Source organism: Mus caroli, unplaced genomic scaffold, assembly GCF_978045245.1.
Source record: "Mus caroli unplaced genomic scaffold, Mus_caroli_1 scaffold_18, whole genome shotgun sequence".
In the NCBI taxonomy this organism is placed as follows: domain Eukaryota; kingdom Metazoa; phylum Chordata; class Mammalia; order Rodentia; family Muridae; genus Mus; species Mus caroli.
Window position 1 is genome coordinate 45,661,295 of NW_028227273.1, and position 24,202 is coordinate 45,685,496.

Below are 24,202 nucleotides of genomic sequence, written 5' to 3' on the forward strand. Positions count from 1 at the left end.
AACTTCTCAGATCCTGTCCCCATGCCGAGAACCTGAAAAGCCCACTCCGTCCACATGTCCTAGGGGATAAAGCACAGGTCACCAAGACCCCGATCTCAGGCTACTCTTATATCTGTAATAGCTGCTTCTGTCATGGCCAGATACTAGCACAAAACGGGGGGGTGCGGGGGGGGCAGCTGTCAGAAGTGCTGTGGCCTGCCTAATGGGCTAATTAAACAGTATCATAAATAATGACTATCTATGCTAGGATGTGGCCCAGTGAGTAGAGTGGTTGCTTAGCATCACGAGGCCCTGGGGGTCCATCTCCAGCCCGGCACAAAGCGGGTGTGGTTATACATGCCTGTAATCCCAGCATTTGGGAGGTAGAATCAGGAGAACCAAAATTTGAAGGTCATCCTTAGCTACATAGAGAGTTAGGGGCCAGCCTGAGCTACAAGAGACCCTGTAAAAAGTCTTGAAGGCAGAGTGAGAATAAAAAAACAAACAGAGGAGAGAGAGAAGTGAGGCAGAGAAGCTGGGTCAGCAATGCAGTTGCAGGCTGAGCTATACACTGAGAAGTCAGAGTGTCTGCTCTGCTCCCTACTAAGAGTCTTTCAGGGGCCACAATAAAGTTCCCCAGCAGAGGAAAACATAACCAGTGCTCTGTCAGAAGACTTAACATGGCCCTGTCTTGAGACATCTGGTTACTCCCACATCACATCCTAGTGGCTTTTGCATGTATGTGAGTGCCAAGAGACAAGAGGCTCTCTAGAGAGGGCAGGGCTCTCATCCGTCTAGAACTAATCTACCTCATTCATCTTCTTCCTATAGCCACTTGGCTTCATCACAGCACAGCTCTGCTCTGCTTTCAGATCCTCAGTGTCTCCTCTTCCTATAAGGTAAAACCCAAGCCTTGCTCTGACCACTGAGGACCTTCCTGGTGTAGTCCTGCCCCCACCTCCAACTCACTCTCTGCCACTCTGCCCCAGATGCTCCCCCAGCCCCGGAGTCCTTGCTGCCTCTCTAACAGGACAACAGGACCAGCACATTCTCTCCCAAGAACATTTGTGCACTGATTCCTCCGCTCGGCTATTTCTATCACTTCAGGTCTTTGACCCCATTCCACTCCTTGGAGATGGCCATCTCTGATTGCCCACAATAAAAATAGCCTAAGGCTGTCTCTTTCCTTTTTTTTTTCCATAGTGCACATTTAAAATACAATTTTAGAGTTGAGCGTGGTAGCAAACACCTTTAATCCCAGCACTTGGGAGGCAGATGCAAGCAGATCTCTCAGTTCCAGTACAGCCAGGGCTCTACTTAGAAACTCTATCTAGAAAAACCAAAATTTATATTAAATTTAATTAATTAAAATAAATTTTGAAAATTTAAAGATTTATTTTATGTATGTATTTGTATATATGTATACATGTATAGTGTGGGTGTGTGTATCAGAGTGCAGGTGCCATTGGAAGCCAGAAGAAGCAGATACTTAGCAGCTGATGTTACTGACTAGCGTGATTTGCCCAGTGTGGGTGTCAGAAACCAAATTCAAGTCTTCTGCCAGGGTAGTGCATGCTTTTAACCTGAGCCTCTCTCCAGACTCTAAAACACTGTTTTGTGTTTTAAGACAAGCTTTTATGTAGCTCAGGATGATTGGACTCAAGATAAGAGTTTAGGATGACCCTGAATGTCAAATCCCCCTGCCTCCACCTCCTGAATACTGGGATCAGAGGCACACACCACCATATCTAATTTCTTGTGATGCTGAGAATTGAACCCTGAGCTTTTGTGCATGCTAGACAGGTACTCTAATGAGCTACATCCACTGCCCCATATCTTAAATTCTTTCCCTCTTATCTCTCTCCCTCATAGGTCTGAAAGCTTCTTCAAAAACCAAGCCTTTGACTATATTGTTTCAATCAGGAGTCTTGTCCAGAAACCCAGTAACTATTTTCTGCCTTGACTTACCTGCAAAGAGGCACCACATCTGGAACTGTAATCAGAATAGACCTCTTCTCCCTTACAGCTGCTTTTATTGGGTTGTTTTATCACAGCAACTGAAGTGAAGCCAGAGCAACCAGGAAAGAGCAGAGAGCAGAGCCCTGCCTCTCCCCCATCCTCGGATTGGCTGTTCATACTCAGCACAGAGGTAAGATAAGTGCCCCCCCCCAGGCTGCTCTGTGTGGGAACTTCCCACAGACTCTGCAAATTGTCTCTTTGGAGAGTTCAGAGTTCAAGTCTCAGAGTCAAAGATGAGATGCACATGGTACAATGAGGCTGGACCAGGAGCTCTGGGTTTCTCTCTCTCCATATAAGGACCTACCCCAGCAATGGATTGCAAGTGTTCCATAGATCAATGCCAATGTAGATCCATGAGGCTGTGACCCCAGAAGTGCCTGGGGAGGTCTAAGGGTCTAAAACATCAGATGCCCAGCCTGAGCCAACTAAGTAGATGGTGGTGGATGTCACAGCAACCAAGGGGTCCTAAAGTACAGTCTGGGTTGGCGGCTCAGCACTACAGAGCAACAGGAGGAGATCCAAATGCCTGGACACCAATCTTCCCTGACTCCTGCATAGCCCAGCTGTCTCCGAGGAGCCAGGTCCTATGAACGCTCCTAGGAAAGGAGTGTTTGGTATTTGGTATTGCTCTGAGACCTGTGGCCACTGGCACTGTCTTCAGGTTCCTGATGCTCCCCAAGACTCTATTACTTCCATAGCACTCAAATATGCATGGATACCACAGGGCTGGTTTACTCTTACTAGGAGGAAAGTGAATGCATTTTGGGAGAGAGAGGGGTACAGAGCTACCCTCAACTCAAGGGATGTCCCCAGCCAAAAATCTCTTCCAGAGCAAGGGGAATGAAAAGAAGAATTGGTCACCTCTCAACAGCTTGAATCTGAGATGTGTCACCTTTGAGCTAGTAAAAGGGACAGGATAAAAACAGGGTGGTTTGATCGGATCTTTGACAATGCACCCTGCGAAGTATCTTCCTATGCACAAGCCTGTTGCGGATTTTGAAAGTCTCCTGTTGTCACGCTTATGTGTCCATTGGAACTTCCAATTGAATGGCAGACATTTCTGACCAGGCAAACATACTTTCTACTTTTATCATTCATCAAATCAGTTGTCCCTTTTATAGCTCTACTGGATTAGGAAAATGAAGACACATGGGTCAGCCCAGCAAATAGACAGGACAAGGTTGTCCAGAAGGGAAAGGATTAGCACTTCCAGCCCTAGTACTTCTTCTTGGCTTTAGTATTTCCAGGTCCTAGTGGTACTCCCTAGTCCCAGTACTGCTTGGCCTCAGTACTTCCTGGTCCCAATAACTCCTGATTCCAGTACTTCTTGGTCCTGATACTTCTTGGTTCTAGTACTTCTTGAACTCAATACTTCCTAGTTCTAGTACTCCTTGGTCTCAATATTCCCCATTTCAGTACTTCTTGGCCCTGGTTATTGCTATTTTCTAGTATTTCTGTGTCCCAGTGCTTCTTGGTTCCAGTATTCACTGACCTCAGTACTGACTGGTCCTAGTACTTCTTGAATGACTATGAAGAATACTCATTCAAACTTATTGTGTAGTTCCTTCTCTGTCCCAGACCGTGAAACTTGCAAGACGTAATCTTGACCCATTTTACAGATGAACACAACAAGACTGAAGACAGTGACATGCCTTGCCTTTGGCTGTAGGATTAGTAAATGAATCTGGGTATAAGTCAAAGGCTTCAAGTGTTCTAGCTGCCCATCCATCTTCTCTATATTTCAAGCTGTACCCAGCTTTGCAGAAATGTGCTTACAATGTAGTGGAAGTCATTGGTTGGCTCTTCTGGCAAATCCCCCACTTTGCTCCTATCCTTTCCTTTCTGTTCTTCCCTCTACATAGAAAGGACTTTCAGCTGCTTGGCTCCTGCAGACATTTTGTACTAGGGCAAATACTGAGCTGAGGGTAGTAAGGGAGAAAAACAGAAAGGGGCTGGATCCTTGGTGACTAGGCAACCCAGAAAAGCAGAACCCCAATTCTCTTTTCCTGAACTCTTTTTAAAAGAGGGCATACTGGTGACTCCCCCACCCCCTCTCCCCGTTCTTCCTCTTCCTCTTCCTCTTCTGCTGCTGCTGCTGTGAGGCCTCTGGTAACTTGGTCTCTTTGCTGCCATAACCACTTGGTACACTTTGGATTTCAGAGAGCCACATCCTTCCCAAAGTAGCAGGGTGGTAGCCCTGGGTGGCTATTTCTGAGTAGGACCAGGGTTCGGGTTGGCACCCTTGTTCCCAGCTTATGCCAACATTGCTGGCACTTGAATTATAAAGAAGTGATACTGATCAGAAAAATCCCCCAAATTCGAGGCTGAAGTGGGTGCCTGGTCCATGCCCCAGCTTTCCAGGACCCTAGGGGGCTTTAGTAAAATGACCCACAGGGCGAGCCCTGGGGTGGGTGGAGCCAGGGCTCATTCTTACCCTTCCTATCCCTCTACTTGTAGGTACAAGATTTCAATAGGAAGAGAAGTTATAAAAGGATGCATCCTCAGAAAGGCTGACTTGATGTGACCCCTCCTCACAGCAGCATTGTCCTGTCTCTCCAACTTCAAATGATGCATATTCCTCTCTTTCTATCTGTGGGTGCTCAGCACCCCTTCAGGAGAAGCCTGCCTGCCTAGGGACATAGGCGAGTCCTGAGCACAGGCAGGGGCCCCTGCACCTCACATGCCCTCCTCCCTTTAGGAAACAAATATCCTGATTTGTTCCCCCGCTGTCTCCAAACTTTCGGGGTGGTAGAGAGCAGGGAACTGAGATATAACCAGATGGAATGGTGGTGGTGTAGACTCCATCTTTATATCCCTTTCCTAGGGCAAGGTGGCGGGAATGGCCGCGCAGCAAATAACAGGCATAAAGATTAGTATTGACTCTCAGCTTGGCGAGCTCTAGAACCATCTAGGAGGCAAATCTCAGGCTAGTCTGTGAGGAAATTTCTGGAATGGGATAGGTGAGGAAGCTGCAGGAAGACCAATTTATGAAATGTACTAAGCACCACTCAGTGGTTTGAGGTACGGGACTTAGAAAAATGGAAAACGCAAGCTCAGCACCAGCATCCTTCTCTCTCAGCTTCCTGACTCCATATGATCTGACCAGTGGCCTCACAAGCTCAGCACCAGCATCCATCTCTCTAGGCTTCCTGACTCCATACAATCTGACTCATACTCCTGCCCCAAGCCTTCTCTACCCTGAAAGACTGGACCTTCAAACTGATTAAGAATCAACCCCTCCATAAGTGACTTTGTTAAGTAGGCAATCCATCCCAAGCCCTGAACAGCTCATCTGTATGCTCCATACTCTAGAGATGAGGTGTCCCATCAGCCTAGATACTGACAGAGTAGAAAGAGCTTCTCTGGTTGTCCCCTCAAGGGGGACAACATACCTCAAGGTCCCTCTTGTCCCTACATTGAGGTGCTGGACACATCACACAAAGGGTGAAGGCAAGCCTGTAGCCTGGCTGGTCCCACTGAGCTGTAGGTAGTGAGCTGGCTATGCCCCGGGCCCTCTCTGGGACTGCTTCCAACATCTCATCTGCTGACAGATGTTCCTGACAGCTCTTAGAGACAAGTGTTTGTGAATGTCACTTGGGCCGATAATGACATGCAGGGCACTTAACTTTGCATGTCACACAAGAGATGAGGCTTAGCTGAGATGGTTTGTTGCTCTCTCTGGGTGGGTGAGGGGCTGTTTTCACCACTACCCCCTTCCTTGCTCACTGCTCTCCCCTCTGAGGGGTACCCACTAATGTTATTCTTTCCCTGAAAGGTCTGACCCTGATGATGTGAGATGTGACTGTCAATCTTCCCTGTCACTCAGGAAGCAAGCCAGATGGTAATCTGAGAGCTAAATGAGTCCAGAGTGTTCCAGTGCCTTCCTGCAGGGCTTGCCTGTGCATCAGTGGGGGAAAAAGTACCTTGGGGGGTGAAAGATGTCTATCTAAGGCATCTGATAATGAGAGCTTTCATGACAGAAGTTTTCCTTGGTCACCTGAGATGAATCAGGTTTCCCCATCTAGAAAGAGGCCAGAACCTGGACTGTTTTGGAATGAAGCCTAGAACCACATGCATCAGACATTGCTCACAGCTCCCCTAAGGTTTGGTAAAACCCTTGGATATCAGTTAGTGACATGGGTCGGGGTTAGGCTAGGCTCTCTGAACCTCTAACATGATCACTATCTCTGACCTTCATGCTCTGGGGCTCAGATGCCTGGGAGGTCCTAACATCAGAGCACAGGGTCCTGCACAGTAAATGCCACAGAAACCATGCTGTCCTGCTGAAGAAGAGTCATAGACTGAAAGGATTGGTATCACACTAGTTAGACATTCCTACTCCTACCACCCCATCATCCCTGGAAGGGGCTTAACTGGATTCTCCTGGAGCACTGGAAGCTCCCAGATCATCATGGTTGATGCTTAGGCTGCCACAAGGCAGCACTGAGATCTGTTTCCCTTCTGTTCATCAAGTGTGGAATTTGTAACCTATATGCAGACATCACCCACCAATGACCATGGGTGGGAGATGTCTGTACTAGAGCAGAACAGGGAGGCAAAACCATATCCCTAGATCACCAGGGCAGGACCATTCAGGAAAAAAAAAAAAACAGCATTAATGGGGACTCCTCTGAGGAGAGAGCAGTGAACAGGGAGAGTGACATCTCATCTGAGCTAACCTCACCTGTGAGCTATGCAGGGTAATGCTAGTGGGATTTTATTCTTTTGATGGGCCAGTGCGCGCGTGCGTGTGTGTGTGTGTGTGTGTGTGTGTGTGTGTGTGTACATGCACATGCATGAATGCACCAACACATCTATCTGTGCATGCATGTTACATACACATTGCCCTTTTCTATTCATAAATGCTTTAACTAGATCAGAGGAGCTGGGATCTTTTTCAAAGTCCTTTCATCTTCAATGTCAATTTTACCTCATCTCATCCGAACTTCTAAAATCTCATTTCTATGCTGGGCCATTCTGTATTGCACTCACTACAGCTCTATTCTGGCCATTCTGGATTAAACACAATACAACTCTGTTCTGCACCACAGAATCACAACCTCCCCTGACCTCAACACAGCAGACAACTACGGTGTCTTTTAACACTCTACTGTTACATGGGTGCAATGTCCTTCTGAGCAACAACTTCAAGCCTAGGTAACAATTCTGAGCAAACCCAGTTCTCCTTACCTTGTACTTGTGTGGCTATACTTGTAGCATATTCCTTGAAATAAACAGATGAATAACAAATATGACCAAGGCAAATGACAGGTAGATGACAGGTGGATATATAGACAATGAGAGATGATAGATAGATAGATAGATAGATAGATAGATAGATAGATAGATAGATAGATAGATTATAGGTGGATAGATAGACAATGATAGATGAATGATAGACAGGTGGATAGACAATGACAGATAAAAGATAGATAGATAGATAGATAGATAGATAGATAGATAGATAGATAGATAGATTAGATAGGTAGATAGATAGATAGATAGATAGATAGATAGATAGATAGATAGATGATAGATAGATAGATAGATAGATAGATGATAGATAGATAGATAGATAGATAGATAGATAGATAGATAGATAGATAGACAATGATAGATGGGCAGATATATAATGACAGATAGATGGATGATAGATGGATAGACAATGATAGATAATAGATCGGTGGATAAACAATGATAAGTTGGTGGACAGGTGAATAGTAGATGATATATGTTACCTCTTTCTAGATGGGTAGAAAGGTGGTAGATGACAGGCAGATAAGTGGTAGATGATGACTAGGTGACAGGTAGATGTTTTTCTGTGCACTGTGCTGTGTGTGTTCCTCATTTGTGCTTCTCATCTGTCCATCCCTCTGCTCTCCTGTTCTGTGATCCTTCTTGTTGAGATACGAATTGAGCAGAGAGTTGCTATGCAACACCTGTGGTTTCTTCCTTCTCGGGGGAAAGATTCATTTTTTTTAAAAGTCCAGTGTCCCTCTTAGAGTTTCTCTTTCCCACCATGAACTCCCTCAGTAAAACCATGGAGGCTGGTCCTGTAAACCATAGCCAGAAGCTAGGGTTCAATACAATGCTTATTTTTCAGCTTCCTGTGATAATGAGGAACTATTTGAAGTGACTAATGCTATAAAGAAAACAGATTTATTGAGTTTGTGCTTCTGGAGGTGCAGGTCTGAGATTGGATGGCTCTACTGCTTTGGACCTCCTCTGGTGAGCCAGGAGGCAATGACAGAAAACTGTCTTATATCTTTTTCCAGATAGGAGATAGATAGATAGATAGATAGATAGATAGATAGATAGATAGATAGACAACAGATAAGTAAATATATAGATATAGATAGTAGATAAATGATAAATACATGATAGATAGATAGATAGATAGATAGATAGATAGATAGATAGATAGATAGATAGATACATACATACATACATACATACATACATAGACAGACAGATGGTTGATAGACAAGCAGATAATAATAGATTAAGGGAGAAGAAGGGACTAGGGCCCTTCAATCCCTTTCAAGGGCATACTTTGATGACTCCAGGACCTCCCTCATGTCTCCATCTCTTAATGGTTCACAGCACCTCCCAGTACTGTCATTCAGGACACCATAGCAATAGGCCTGCCTTTTTCGGACTGTGTGACTTTGAGTGACTTTTGTGATATTGTCTTGTCCCTTTGTACTTGGTAAGGCCAGATGGACTAAGTGAAATAGACTCTGGAAAACTGTGCCTCATGCAATCAGTGAGGCTGAGATAATATTGGTGCTGGTGATTGCTCCTCCTCTCCTCTGAGAGCGTAGCCTCCTTAGAAATTTCTTCAAAGCTTTGGACATCTATCTTCTTGCAGAGAAGGCTAAATGGAATATCTAACCTCTCTCTACTTCCTCCCCTAGGACAACAGAGAATATAATAACCTCGTTTTTAACTGCTCTTACTTTGGCTACTCTTAACAATACTAACACAACTCTATATCCTGTGGCTGCTTAACATATGGAAAGCTTTCCTTTCTATTTTGTTTGTTTCTGTTTTTGTTTTTGTGTGAGTGTGATGTGTGCTGTGTATATATGAGTAAACATGCATGTGCTAAGCTGTTTAGCCAATGCACCAGGAATTAGCCAAGCTCCATGTCCTAGTGCTGGGTGACGGGCATGAGCCATCCATCATGCTTGAATTTTAGAGATCCAAACCCAAGTACTCACTCTTGTGAAGCAAGCCCTTTACCAAGTGAGCAGTCTCTTTAGACTCTATAGGAAGCATCTTTCTTGTGGTATATCATCTAGTCTTCATGAACAGCCTTAAGAAGTTAGGCTTGACCTCTGCAGTTTGTGAGTTTTGTTGTTTTAATTTCTAATGCTTCCTTTTTAGTCTACTTTGTTAATGTGTTTTGGTGCTTTGTTTTGTTTTGAGACAGGGTCTCACTAAGTAGCCTAGTATGGTGGTGAATAAGAATGGCCTCCCATAGGTTCACATATTTAAGTTCTTAGTCATCAGGGAGTGGCATTACTTAAGGAGAATTAGGAGGTGTGGCCTTCTGGAGTAGATGTGACCTTGTTAGAGGAAGTGTATCACTAGGGGTAGACTTTGAGGCTTCGGAAGCCCAAGCCAGACCCAGAGTCTCTCTCTCTTCCTGCTGCCTGCCAATCCAGATATAAAGCTCTCAGCCACTTCTCCAGCACCATGTCTGTCTGAGTGCAGCCATGCTCTCTGCCATGATAATAATAAACAAAACCTCTCAAACTATAAGCCAGTCCCAATTAAATGCTTTCTCTCATAAAAGTTGCAATGATCCATGCTGTCTCTTCACAGCAATAGAACAGTGACTAAGACACTTAGACTGGCTTGAATCTCACTACAGACGGGCCTTGAACTCCCAGAGAGCTGCCTGAATCCTCCTCCCAAGACATTGGCATTAAAGGTCTACACAACCACACCTGGCTGGACACTTTCATTTTATTTGTACTCTCCAGATTCCTAGTCAGCCAGCCAAGAGAATAAATTTGAATTTACCCTTGAGTAAGAGCAAAAACCCAGCTTCAAGGCTTCGTGCCTCTCCAGGCATTTATGAGCTCCTGGTGAGGGTAGAAGGTGACATCTTTATGACAGTGACGTAGCCATGCTACTGACGTATGCCCATCTCGTCTCTGTGCCCTCCTAACTCAAGCCTTTCATCAATTCATGCCCGAGCCAGCCACACAGCTGGTGGCTTTTGGCTGTTCTGCTTTTTATCAAGTCAAAGCCACATGACAAATCCACACTTGAAGAAAATGCACTCATTTTCCAAAAGGTCAGCCTCACAGGCTATGGAAAAATGTAAATTAAATAAGACTTGTGTTCCACCTCTGCAACTGACAAAGATGAAAGGCGTTGCACAGTTACTGGGAAAGCTGCGGTCAAGAAGAACACTGTTATGTGCCACCGATAAGAGAGTAGATAAATAATCAAACATAGCAAGCAAGTGTTATAATTGACTTGTTAAGCCAATAGTTCAACTCGGAGGAGAATGTGTGGCGAAAACTGGCATTGCACCAAATGTATTTTTACTTTGGTACAAAAAAATAAAAAATAAAAATCCATCATGAAATTACTTTTAATACTGAAAAAAAGAAGTGACCTAAAATTCTAATGATTGAAAGCTAATGGTTAAATCAACACAAAATATTTTAGTACCTTAGGGACTAAGCCAGCCGAGCCAGCTGAGTTCTCAAGTGGGAAAGACAAAGATTTAATAATGCTATAGATGGGCCACGCATGCACATCATTCTGATGGTATAAAACAGAGGCACTTCCTAGATCCTAGAGCCTACCAGTTAGGTCTGAATGGTGGGAGGACAAGGACAAGGTGATTTAACTGCTCCTTCCATATCTTTCCTCTCCTAGTTTTCTATGAAGACTGTATTTCATCAGTCGAAACGCCACATACACACACACACACACACACACACACACACACACACACAGTGAGAGACAGACAGACAGACAGACAGACAGAGACAGATACAGAGAGAGAAAGAAAGAAGCTTTACAACTCCCTTTTGAGAGAGAGTGTGCAGCTTTATAACTCTGTCTTTTGATACATGTAAAACCAAGCTCAGTTATAACACCATCCCCTCTGCATGCTCTCTGCCATAAGGGCAGTCTTCTCTCTGTTGTTTCCACGGTGTTCTGGCCCTCAAGGACACATTGGCTTCTTCCTTATCTGTTCTGTCTCTATCCAGAAATTGATCAATCCGGAAGCCCTCCATGACGTGATGAGGGTTGATGCACTGTAGCCTCTGGGGTCATGTGATGAGGCCTGTGGCTCCATTCCCAAACTAGTCATTCTGAGAGCACATCATGTAACAGGGTTTCATAGGAAACACACATTCCCTAAGCAGTAGGGGTATAAGTCACAGCCCTCGTTTTCACTGAAACTGAGGCCAGTATGGGAAGAGACCCTCTGAGCTCTGGGGTCTGTTTATGGCTTCTGTGATATCTGATTCTTTTCTATTGCTATTTTCCTCTTTTGAGACAGGATCTCACCATGAAGCTTTGACTGGCCTGGAACTTACACACACACTGGCCTAGGAATTGTGATTTTTTTTCCTGCCTCTGCCTCCAGATTGCCAAGATTATATCCATGCATGAATAAGCCTGGCTGGGGTATATAATGCTACTTGCCCTTGTGTTGTTAGCCTCCCTTTTGTCCAGGCCTAAGGATGACCCTTGACATTCACAGACACTTTTCAAAGTCAGTATAATTGACCCCATCTTCATAAGAAGCCTGGGGTACAGAGGGGTGGTAGACAAGATGAGGTGCATCTAAGATCTGGAAGGGCCCCATGAGCCTGTGAGTCTCAGGCAGCCTGAAATGTGCCAGCGAGGGGAAGCTCTTCTCCTTTTAGTGATGAAAAATAAATAAACAAAAAAAAGGCAGACATCTCTGGAGGCAAAGGCAACCCAAGGCAGGACTCAGTCCAGAGGAAAACAGAATTTAAGGTAATGAGAAACTGAACATATGAGGAATTCATGGGGCCTTTGATGCAGTCAAACCTAAAGTAGGTTCTTTTTTGATGATTTGAGGTAATGTAGGAGAGCTCCAATACTCACTCTCTCTCTCTCTCTCTCTCTCTCTCTCTCTCTCTCTCTCTCTCTCTCTCATACATACATATTCACAAACATACAAACACATACACTCACACACACAAACACATATACACATATACACAAACACACACACATACACACACATACACTCACACACATGCTGACTCACTTTGATTAAACTTCTCTCCATCACAAGTCTCTTATCAGCCTGGGTAGATTAGGTCCATAAAACAGCTGAGGAATCTGGAGCCGACCAGAAGTGGAAAGCCAGGCCATGATACTCAACTCTTTTCTCCTCTCATCATTTTCCTCCTGGACTCCGATGAGTCAGGGAGAGGTTCTTCAGCCACTGGATATCCCAATGGCTCAGCCCTGATTCTGCTCTCATAGCAAGATGCTCAGAAGTGTCTAGCCACATAGCTATCTCCCTTTCCTGGGAGACACTGTCCTTACAGACACACACACACACACACACACACACACACACACACACACATACTTCTTCAGCTCCCCTGGTGGGAGCCCCTTACCTGGAACAGAGGAACAGTTGACCCAGGATCCCCACAGGCACCCCTGGAGAGAAGGGAAACAGGCACACAGGCTCTAGCTTCCCAGCCCTTCCCCAAGCGTGCTCCTGTACCACCTGACCACACGGTAGCCTCTGGCTCACCTGTAGATCAGCACCTCATCGTCAGAACAGTTGTACTGCAGCTGATACATCTTCACCCTGGGTGCTGACTTGCTGACAGACCACTTGACCAGGGCAGATGTGGTGGTTACATCGGACACAAGCACAGCCCTCTCTGGGGTGCTTTTGGGAGGTTCCCCAGCCCCACCACCTCCCCCTCCCCGGCTGGTCTTGCTGGAACCTGTGATGTCCGAAAGGCGAGACTTGGGGGGTGCCATCCGGCTAGTGCTATTACTAAGGTGTGGGAGCTGCACAATGGAGACCTCTACAGTGGCCGTAGCCTCTCCTGCTGCATTGGCTGCAATGCAAGTAAAGGGTCCACTGTCCTGAGAGGTGGTAATTAGAATGTCCAGGGTGCCATTGTCATATACAGCAGTCCTGGAAGAGTTTCCCACCAAGCGGTCATCGGGGGCAACCCAGTGGATCAAAGGGCTGGGGTCCCCAATGGCCTTGCACTTAAGAGTGGCTGCCTGGCCCTCCAGAACCAGCAGCTTGTGTGTGTGCTGGGTGATGAGAGGCGGCTCACACACAAACTCCTCCTCACGAATATGCCAAAAGTAGCGACCCTTGAGACTTCCGGGGGATCCACAGGTCTCCAGGTCATCATCCCTCTCCAGTCTCCGCAGCCAGAGAAGCTCACAATTGCAGTGCAGCGGGTTCCCTCCAAAACTAAAAGATAGGGGTGGGGCAAAGGGCGTGGCAGTTAGCAAGGAAGCCTGGGAGCGGGCAAAGATGGGGTCCGGGGGAAGCTTCTGCAGCCGATTGGATGTGAGGTCCAGGCGGGCCAGTTTCTGCAAGTCTGCAAAAGTACCCTCAGCAATGTGGTCCAGCAGATTGTGGTCCAGACTCAGCTGATGGAGGTTGACCATGCGCCGTACGGAATCCCAGGGAAGTCCATGAAGGTTGTTGTAAGATAGGTCCAGGTCTTCTAAAGTCAGCAAGAAGTCTTCAAAGGCATCATCAGCGATGCCACCCAGCTGGTTATTGTTCACAATAAGGTGTTGCAGGTTGACCAGGCCCCGGAGTGTGTCCTCCCCAAGGCTAGGTAGCCGGTTGCTGTCAAGGTGCAGGGAGCGGAGGCTCTCAAGGTCCAGGAAGGAGAAGGGCTGGATATGGCTGATGGTGTTCCTGGACAAGGTCAGATCCACCAGCCCTGTCATGTTGGCAAAGTCTTGGCGGCCAATGTGGATGATGAAGTTGCCACCCAGACGCAGCTCCACCGTCCTCCGGTCAATGTCAGGGGGCACAAAGAGGAGCCCCTTGGAGGGACACAGGGTCCCCAGTGACTCAGACAGATTCTGGCAGACGCAGTACTTGGGGCAGGCATCGACCACAGCAAACGCCATGCCAAAAGCCAGCAGCCCACCAAGCAGAGTCTCCATGGTCTGGTCACTCAGCCTCTGCACCTGGAAGGAAGGACACAACATCAAGGTCAGCAGGCAATTGCCCTTATCAAGAGCTTCCTCCCTCCAAGGAACGTCACACTGCACCAGGGAACAACAGAGACAGGCTATGCCCAGGTTAAGCGCTCATACCTTTTCATTTAACTCTTCCAATTGCTCTTCTACTTTATCTTTTCTCCTCAGCTGGTATTATCTCCTAACAACTTGATTCACTGTCTGTGTGCTTTCAGATTGTTTCCTAAATTACATGCACCATGTGAGTACCATGCTAGCAGACCTTTCAAGTGTTTTATGAACTTCTGTGTCCCAAATATCTAGCAGTGTCCAGAAGCCCAGAACAACCTAGTTACTTGGTTGGTACTTGTTGGTTGGTGGGTAGACAGATGAGTAGGAGGTTAGATTTTAGCTAGATGAATAAGTAAGTGAACAGATAGGGGGGGGTATAATAGTTAGATGGGTGGGTGACTGAATGAGTAGATTTGGTGTTGGTATGGAAGGATGGATGAGTGGATGCAGGGAAGGATGAATAGGTAGATGAGTAGGAGAATGGTAGATGGGTGTCTAGGTGGATTGAAGGATAGATGGGTGGGTGGGCAGGTGGATAGATGGATGGATGGGTGAGTAGGCAGGTAAATAGATGAATGGATGGGTGGGTAGGCAGGTGGATAGATAAATAGATGGATGGGTGGGCAGGTGGATAGATGGATGAATAGATGAATGGATGAATGAATGGATGGGCAGTTGGATAGGTGGGTGTATGGGTACCTGTTGAGGTATATAGAAGGATGTATGGATAGATGGATAGAGAGAATGAATGGGTGGATATACAAATTAATCCATGAATGTGTGGGTAGAGGGATGGATAGATAATATTATAATAGTTGTTCATCCACTGATGTCGTGGGTGTTTGAGGCACATGTACAGTTGTCTTGTGAACTGCAGTGTTAATATCTCAGGGATCCTAAAGGAGAACAATGTAGGGAGGAAGAGAGCTGCTCCCGGGAGAAGCCAGGGTGGGTTGGAACTGGCTTTGTGTGGTTCTTCATCAAGGTCGAGCCACTTAGATGCCAACTTTTGAGAGTTCAGGAAGGCAAGATGTTAAAAGGACGTGGTTTTAAGAATCTGACTGATGCTAGGTCCTTTTCCTAGATTCTGTCCATCCATAATATTCTGTGGGCTTCAAGAGCACATTTTACCAGGGAAGATTGCCTGTGCACAAGGACAGGAACTTGCCTCACAGCCTACATGAGTCATTATTTAAAAGTCACCTTCTCATTGAGGGCTCTGATGATACCCTGATACCCTATCCCATGACACCCTAACAAACACACACACACACACACACACACACACACACACACACACACACACATACTTCCCTCTCCCATGCTGGGTATATGCTCACTTACTAGGGCATTCACACTTAGTAGGCATTTTTCTTGAAAGGAAATATTGGGTAGGATAAAGACAAGTATTTGGGGGGTTTCTGTGCCTCCCAACCTTACATAATCTCCCTATTCTATGTAATAACAATTATGCACCTTTGTGTGTGTGTTATGCGAAAACCAAGCTGTTGAGTTGGTCTGTGAGAAAGTCCTGTGCTGTACAGCTTCCTAACGACCAGCAATTCTCAAATTGGCTTTCTCAGAGTGCTAATTAGGTTCCACAAAGTGGCTTCAGAGGCCAATAAGCTGGAGATGCGGTGCCCACTTGCTGGCTCTTGTGGACGCTCTGCACATGTTAACACGTTTGGAAGAGCTGGAGTATTCTGCAGTGGGAATGACATGGGATTAAAGATTAATCTGGTGCTACTTTTAAAAATGTTTGTTTACTTTGCGCATGTACACACGTTTGTGTGTTCAGGCACACGTGTACATGTGTGTGGAGGCTGGGGGTTGATGCTGAATGTCACCCTCATTTGCTCTCCACCTTATTTTTTTTTTACGACAGTGTTTCTCACGGAGCCCGGAACTCCCCCATTTAGGCTGGACTTGCTATCCAGTGAGACTCAGCTTCACTTGCCTTCACTGACTCAGAACTGGGATGATAGGCACCCATTGTGCCTGGGTTCTGAGGACCTAACTGCAGTCCTTCTTGCTTATGTAGTAAGTACTTTATCAACTGAGCTATCACCCCTGCTCTGCTCTTCTTTTGAGATAGCTAATAGTATTTCAAGGAAATAGAACTCTGTGTGTCTCAAGATGAGTGCCACAGATACACAGAAATCACCCAGCCGAGGAATTACATTTATACTACTTGATGGTTTGAGTGACGTGTCCTCTATAGTCTTCCGGCATGTGAGCACTTCGTACCCACTTGATAGTGTTGTTTGGAAGGTTAAGTAGGTGTGATCCTGTTAGCAGTACGGCACTGGAGGCAGTTTAAAGACTCACATCATTTGGGTTCACTGTTTCTTTGTGTTTGTGGTTCAAGGTGTGAACCCTCAGCTCTCTGCTCCTGCCTCTGTGCTTCCACCCCCAACTCCCACCAAGGTTTCCCAACTCTCTGAACTACAAGCCCAAGCAAACTCCTTCCTCTATATGCTGCCTTGCTCATGCTGATGGGGAAGATTTCCTGCATTCCTGACTAGGCTCTGTCAAGGGTGGACCTAGAAGACCAGAGCTCCTCTTGAGTGCACAGGAAGGCAACTGGTAGAGTTTTCCAGTGATTGACAGCCAGAGATATAGGCACTTGATGGGACCAGGGGCAGGGTGATTGCTCTGCCTCTGCAAAGAGTTTAGGGACAGTAGTTACTGGCAACAGAGAAGTAAGTGATAAATATATATTATATACACACACCAAATATAAAAACTCTCTTCCAATCATATCCTTGGTTGAGCAGATTTAAATTCTCTTACGGTATCTCTTTAAGGGAAGCTCCTTCCTCGAGACCCTTCAAGGACCAGCAGCTTTCCCCACATTTCACCTGTAGATGGCGCTATCCCGAGAGCGGCGCTGTCTGACAGAAACACTATGAGCCAAGTGTAATATTAGACTTTCCAGTGACAGTATCTTGTTAAAAATTAGACAAAGTTCATTTTAGTAGCATATTTCATTTCACCCACAATATCGTGTCAATGTCGTCAGTGCTGTTATCAACGAGATGTTGGATCTTCTTTCATTTGTATAACGACTTTGAAATCTGGTGTGTACTTCACACTTAGCAGCACATCCCAAATGATCCTCCTCCATATGTGGCTGTGGGTTCCCCTAATGATCAAGACTGCTGTCTGCTGTCTCTTTTGTAAATAAAATTTTATTAGCACACGGCCTACTCATCTCTTAGCATCTTTCTTGGGCCATCTTTCTTAACTATTTGGCAGAGGAACAGGATAGAAGCAGAGAACACAGGGTCAGCAAAAGCTAATACTATTTGCTGTCTGGTCTTTTCTGGGAGTTTTCTGCCCTGTGTTCTAGAAGGTTCTACCCCTTTTCACTTTCTTCATTAGGAGACCCCTGTTGAGTCTCCCACATGAATTCCACATAACGGTGCTCCAGTCCCCTCAGGAGCAACTAAAGCTTAGCCAGTGCCTACTGTCCCTAAACTTCTTGCAGAAGCAGAGTAACCATCGTGCCCTGGGTCCCATTAAGTGCCTACATCTCTAGTTGTCAATCACTGGAGAACTCTACCTCTTGCCTTCCTCTGTTCCCAAGAGTAGCTCTGGTCTTCTAGGTCCACACTTGGCAGAGCCTAGCCAGGGATGCAGGAAATCTTCAACATCAGCTTTTGTCAGGAAATGCTGGAGCTAGTCCCCAGGCTGTCTACCTAAGGCTTGCGCTAGCATCTTCTGCTTGGTCCCCAGATCCCTCTCAGCCAGTCCTGCCAGTTCTAGGTTGAGAGTCTGATTCAGTGTAGCGTAGTGTGGATTGTGATGGCCTATCTATCTTTTGGGCCTCTCCATCCTTGGCCTTTGTTAACTATTTCTGCCATACATCTGAGGTGGTAAGAGAGGCCAGGGAGGTAGGACTCATAACCTCATGCTAGGAAAACTCAGACTCCTTTGCTTTCAAGCATGTTCATCACCAAATGATGTTAAGCAAACCACCATTTTTATAAAATAAAAAAAAAAAGTTTGTTGAAGATTAGTAAATGTCTAATGAATTCAAATGGGTGACATAATAGAGCTGGGTAAATATATTTTAAATAATCAGCATGGAAGATTACTGACAGACAAGTGACTATTGAATCTTAATTAAAATTGTATTCTGAGAATTGTCACTTAGCCCATTTCTCTAACAGCCAAACAAAAGGCGGCCTCACCCCCACTTTTGAAGAGGGGGAGTCAAAGGAAATGGATAAATTATCCTGATTCAGGCAGATAAAATGGGGGAGGTGTTTCCTGTTTGAAGCAGGGATTTGAACAAAGGCTGAGAGACAAGACTGGCCTTCAAGAGACATGGGGACTTCAAGCACTTCTGAGAGGTGTAGGTGGCAGAAGGGAAGGGAGATTAGGGGACAGAGGCTGGCCTGGAAAGAGAGCCATGGAAGCAAATGGGAGGGACTGAAGTCCTGCTGGCCAGCAATGTAAACAGCAGTGCTCTGAGAGCAGAGGCTGGGCATGGTTTATGCTATCAGATGTCACAATCAGCCTGTAGAAGAGGCAGCCACTGGCGGAGGAGGCAGGACTGTCCATGAGGAGCATCTCCGAGTCAGCATTGGAGCAGAGGGAAGAGGAGAGACAGAAGTGAAGTAACAGGTCAGGGATCTTTGAGTCTACAGTGTCCTGAAGTTAGCCTAGACTTGAGCCCTGATCCAGGGTGGAAACAGTTTCTCCCTGCTTCCGCCGTGTTGTTGGATTTCTTCATGTGGTACTCACAGTTCTGCAACGTAACAGCTCCCAGTCTGTAAGGTATCCTTGTGTAGTGAGAATGAGATGTCCCCCTCTGACTGTTGGTAGAACACCCTAACTGAGCAACCTTGCACAAGGAACAACCTACTCCACCATACCCTGGGGCCCTGTGCACAGTTATCCAGGTTTCAGCTACTGGGAAATGAGATTCAAGGCAGTTTGGACCCAACGGAACGCTCTCCTCCACCCTGGAAAGAATTGCCACTTACTCTGGATTGCCTGGCATCAGGCCATACTCCAAGCAAAGGAGGCCCCTCCTGAGGCATCCATGTGCCTGCTGTACCCAGAACTGGCAGCTTCTACTAGGGATTGCTTAGGAACCGGAGATGGTCCAGCTGTTCCACTACATATGAGCACTTGTGTTTTCGGCTCGGAAAGAAACGTGGAAGGAAGGCTGGGGTTCTCAGAAGCAGAGGGCTCATGGGCTCAGAAAGGTTTGCTTATCAGGCCCTGATGGCAGGGAGCATTCACACATAGGCATATGCACATGCATACATGCATGTGTGTATGCACAAACATGCACATACATATGCAAACACAGAAGTATACTGGCAATGCATACAGAGTTGTGAAGCTAGGCTGTTAGTTTATTATCAGTGCCTCTAGATGAGATTTATTTTATTTTATTTTTATTATTATTTCTGTGTGTGTGTGTGTGTGTGTGTGTGTGTGTGTGTGTGTGTGTGTGTGTGTGTGCTGTAGGTGGGTGTAGGCACATGAGCACGGATACACTGAAGTTGAAGTTACAGGTGATTGTGAGCCACGGCACGAGTGCGAGGAACAGGCAGAACTCTGGGTTCTCTGGAAGAGCACAGTAAGTGCTTTTAACTGCTGAGCCATCTTTCCAGCTTCTGCAGACAGATTTTTATACTTAAAACAATGCAAGGAGGGGTCAGCTAAAATGGGGGAGGGGAGAGCAGTGGACCTAGGAGCAGAAAAGGAAACTTCCTCTGGTTGGTGGTTAGTCCTAAGACCCAGACAGCCCCCCACCCACCCTAGACCCTCTATCCTTTGCAGCTCTCCCCACCCCCAGCCTCACTGTCTGAACCACCAGGAGCTGCTTCCAACAAAAGAGGCAACATTTAGCAGATGGCTGCTTAGATATATGTGCTGTCTCTCCGCCCTGATTTCCATTTAAAAGATATCTTAGCAACCAGCCTGAACCCCTACTCACCCCTGAAGCCTGTAAATCCAGTGAAATGCTTTGTCTCTTGCTTCAGGTAAAAAGGGATAAGCCCCCTTCAGAATACTCCAGGTAGGAGAGTGGGAGGGGCCGGCTGGGACCAGCCACCTGGAGGGAGGCAGCATCCCGCACCTTCTTTTCATCTAAGACTTCCCCTGTTCAAGCTTCACACCACTCACCCATGAGGAACCCTGGATGCTGTGTTCTGTCTAGTAGTGGAGAGAGGAAACTTGACTTCCTGCCACTTGGGCTAGGAGCACAGACACCAGAAGCCAAAGTCTGGGCCTCCATTTAAGGGTAAAGAAGAATGAACTGGGACCTGGTTTCCCAAACACTCTTCCCGGCCCTGCTCACCCGACAGGAACCCTTTGGGAACCGACCTGAAGTGCTCCTAACCAGACACTGTGTCGCTCCCTCCTACTCTCAGATTATCGAGATGATGGACTCTTAGAAATTGCAGTTTCTCCAGACTCCCAGGAAAAGACTAAGGTCTGAGGTGAGCACAGAGGGCGCTTACCTCTCAGGAAGAGATTTCAGTTCTGACAACTTGTCAGACCACAGACTGTGAGACCATGAGGAGGCCTAGAACGTCCAAGCTCTGTCTTCCTCTCTGTTCTAGTGAGATCACATCAGGACCCCAGCGATGGATTTGTGGTGGAAGGTGGGGGATGGAGGTCAATGGAGCACTGTTTCTTTTCCTGATGGGACTGCTAGAGCCCCTTTCTCTGCTTTTCGTACTGACTTGTCACTTTAATCCTCCTATCAAGGATTGGCAGATGAGCCAAGGAAGCCAGGAGTCCAAATCAGACCCTAAAACAACTCTGATAACCGTTCCAGGACAGAGCAAACAGGGTCTGTGAGTTTGTGGCAGGGAAGGAGAGAGCTACACGTCTGTGCAGGAGGCCAGCCTTTGACATTGGAAGTTGGAGTCTTTGCAGCTAGCATCAAAGGAAAGAGGGAAAAGAAGAAAGAAGACAATAGGAGGGGGAGGAGAGAAGAGAGAACACATGAATGTCCCTAGAAGAGGCGCACAGAGTCTAGTCCTTCTCTTGGTAGCAGCAGAAAGACACCCCCATATAGGATGCATAGCAGCATCCACACAAAGCCACAGGGGTAGGAACCACCTTCTAAACAACAGCCAAGAGAGGGGATACATATCTAAAGGGCAGCAAGAGCCCATTTCGGGCTGTTTGAAAGGCTCCGTGTGAGATAACCAGTTCTTATCAGAAGTCTGCTATTAAGCTACAACTGCCTCCTCTTTGGAAGACCATATTATACCTCTGTGTTAACATATCTATGATAGCTTTGACTGTGCAATTCTGTTTGCCTGTAGGTTACTCCTATTCACCCGGGGACCTTGTTTTTGACAAGACCTCTTTTGTTGGGTTCTTAGCTCCTGGTAGCAAGCCTAGTCCATGGTCCTGAAGAGGCACCTGGGCTTTGAGACTTAATTGGCAAGCGAGTGGATGAACCACACTCTAACAGAAGAGCCCTAATCCTCCTGACCTCTGACAGCCTGTATCCTCTAATTTGCTATATGAGTGAGCTTGTTCCTGTGGAGCAGGACAAGAAAGCTGGGGAATGAATCCCCAGAGACCAGTGTCTGACAAAGGCTATGGGACCTTGACTTTCTCAGCCCTCAGTTAAGACAAGCATGTTGAGGCATGTCCTACACACCCTGGAGGGTCCTCAGTAGTCACTAGCCTCAGTTTCCCTTCACTGCAACCTGTTCCTCAATTCAGCCTCTCCCCGACTCCTCCCTGTCTGATTTCCCCACTTCTCTTCCTGTCTTTCCCAAATCTCCCACCTACATGAACCACTTACGCTGAAGTCCTTGTTTCAAATCATTGTTCCATTTCTGAGGAGTGCTGGCCCCAGGCAAGTTTCATAATTATAACTGGTGTTATGTTACATAAACTTCCAATAGGCTAGACCCCAATGTATCTGAGATACTGGGAACTTTTTTTTCTATTTTAAAGCAGGAAAATCATTAATGGCATCAATTGCTAATAAAACCCAGAAAGGAATGTAGTGGGGTAACATTTGTCCCCTATATAATCGAGATGTAGGAATGGTTGGGATGGAGGAAACTGGGGAGGTAGTTTGATTGGTAAAGTACTTACCTAGTGTACACAAAGCCCTAGGTTCGATTTCAATATTCTCAACACTAAAAGAGAGGAGGCAGTAAGGACCCTTTTAAGACATCTTTGGCCATATAAGTTTAAGGCTAACCTGGGCTACATGACACCCTGTCTCAAAAATTAACAACAACAGTAACAACAATAACAAATCAGTAGGAACATCTATTCCAGCCCCTGACTGGGTATAGGAAGCTGTGGAGACACCCACATCCCTGTGTGAATGAATGCTTAGGGGGTTAACAGAGGGATGCCCACACATGGTAGGGTGTGAAAGTGACCAAGAACAAGGAGATTGTTTGTGAATGGAGATGGGGTTGGGTTGGGGTATGTGAGGAGGCTGTGACTTGTGACAGCCTGCATGTGTGACTGAGCAAGCTCCCGAGGGTGTGTGAGGGGGTGTCGCATGAATGAAGGTGAGCAAGCGAGTGAACAGGTGGGTTCCTGTGACAGTGCTGTGTGGGCGAAGGAAGCTTTACACACATCCCTACACACATCTTGGGTGGGAGTGAGGCTGTGGAGAAGGGGTAGGGAGCGGGGCTGGTTTGCTCGCCGGTGATGGAGACAAATGCCAGGTTGTGCGCTGTCACCTTCAGATGCATTAATCTCCATATAGTTTTTGATCTGTCTTGTTGGGGTTGCAGAAGGTCCATGGCTGGCAGCTCTCTGCATCAGTCTAGGCCTCCAACCTTCCTGTTTCCACCTGTCAGCTTCCACCTGAGCTCAGAGGTAGGGACTTTCAGGTCATAGCGAGACAGGAGTTCAGATTCACTCTTGATTCTTAACAATTTACCTCCAAGATCTGTACCTTATTTCACCGAAGTTGAAAGCCAGCAGGTACTTCTAAGCACCTGAGTGAACCATTTCCCTCCCCACCTCAGAGAGCATGAGGACATGCAATGACTCCTTACCCATCTCAAGGGCTCCTCTCTCTCATTGAAGCTCCTCAGCAGACTTAAACCCCAAGACCAAGCCTTTGCCTTCTCCAAAGTCAACCCCTTTGCCTACCTCTACCTCAAAGAAGATGTCAGCCTCATTGGCTCCCTAGTACCCTCAGTCCTGCCTCTAGTGCCCCACTCAAGGGAAGTTTCCAGACTGGTCCATGTCTACTCCGCAACTGGGCTAATGGAAGGAGCGGTGGGGTGGATAATTGAAAGCAGCAGATAATCCAAAACTCATTTCCATTTCGCCAGGGAATGGTCTGTCTATGATTTAGTCTCCTCATTATGTCTGGCTCAAGCAAAATTAAATTTGGCTTTTCTTATTTAAGTCACCCAGGCTACAGGGCAGGCATGGGGTAGGTGGCATTAAAGTTCACTGTGGCTACAGAGTGTAATTATGTGTTAGAATCTAAGCAAGATATCATACTTGAAGGTCACTTGAGAGAGTGACTGCATTTGTCTCAGCAGACTTGGGATCCTTGAAGACTAGGATGAGTCCTCCTCAACTTGGGTCTCTCTGAGGATAGATAGTGTTTGTGTCCCTTAGACTCTAGATCCTTCAGTCTGGGTTCTCTGAGAATAGGTTGTGTCTCCCTTCATTATTACTTCGTGCTCATGTTATGCAGCTCTTTTGTGTCCCCCAGTTTTAAGAAGAAAGGACAGAAAGACTTATCTTATGCCAGGATGATCCTAGGGGAGGGTGGGAAGATGCAGCAAAGAACATAATACAAGGGGAGCTGAAAGGAAGCTTTGGGAAGGGACTGCTGACCATAGGCAAGCAGGTCTAGAGGAACCAAAGATGCTCAGCACCAGTCTGGCAGCGGAGGGGAGCCTAGTGACCCTGGCACTGCTAGACAGAGGGACAAAGCAGACCCCAGTCAGGATAGGGGTTG

At 46.5% G+C, this 24,202-nt stretch overlaps 1 protein-coding gene across 1 annotated transcript in view; it reads right to left on the minus strand.

Annotated features, from left to right (window-relative positions):
* Positions 1–24,202, minus strand: part of Lrfn2 (leucine rich repeat and fibronectin type III domain containing 2) — a 162,780-nt gene that overhangs the window by 14,146 nt on the left and 124,432 nt on the right. The window contains exon 2 of the mRNA XM_021149730.3: positions 12,776–14,199. Within this exon, the coding sequence (XP_021005389.1) occupies positions 12,776–14,175 (1,400 nt within the window). The 5' untranslated portion in view covers positions 14,176–14,199. The remainder of the gene's footprint in view (positions 1–12,775; positions 14,200–24,202) is intronic.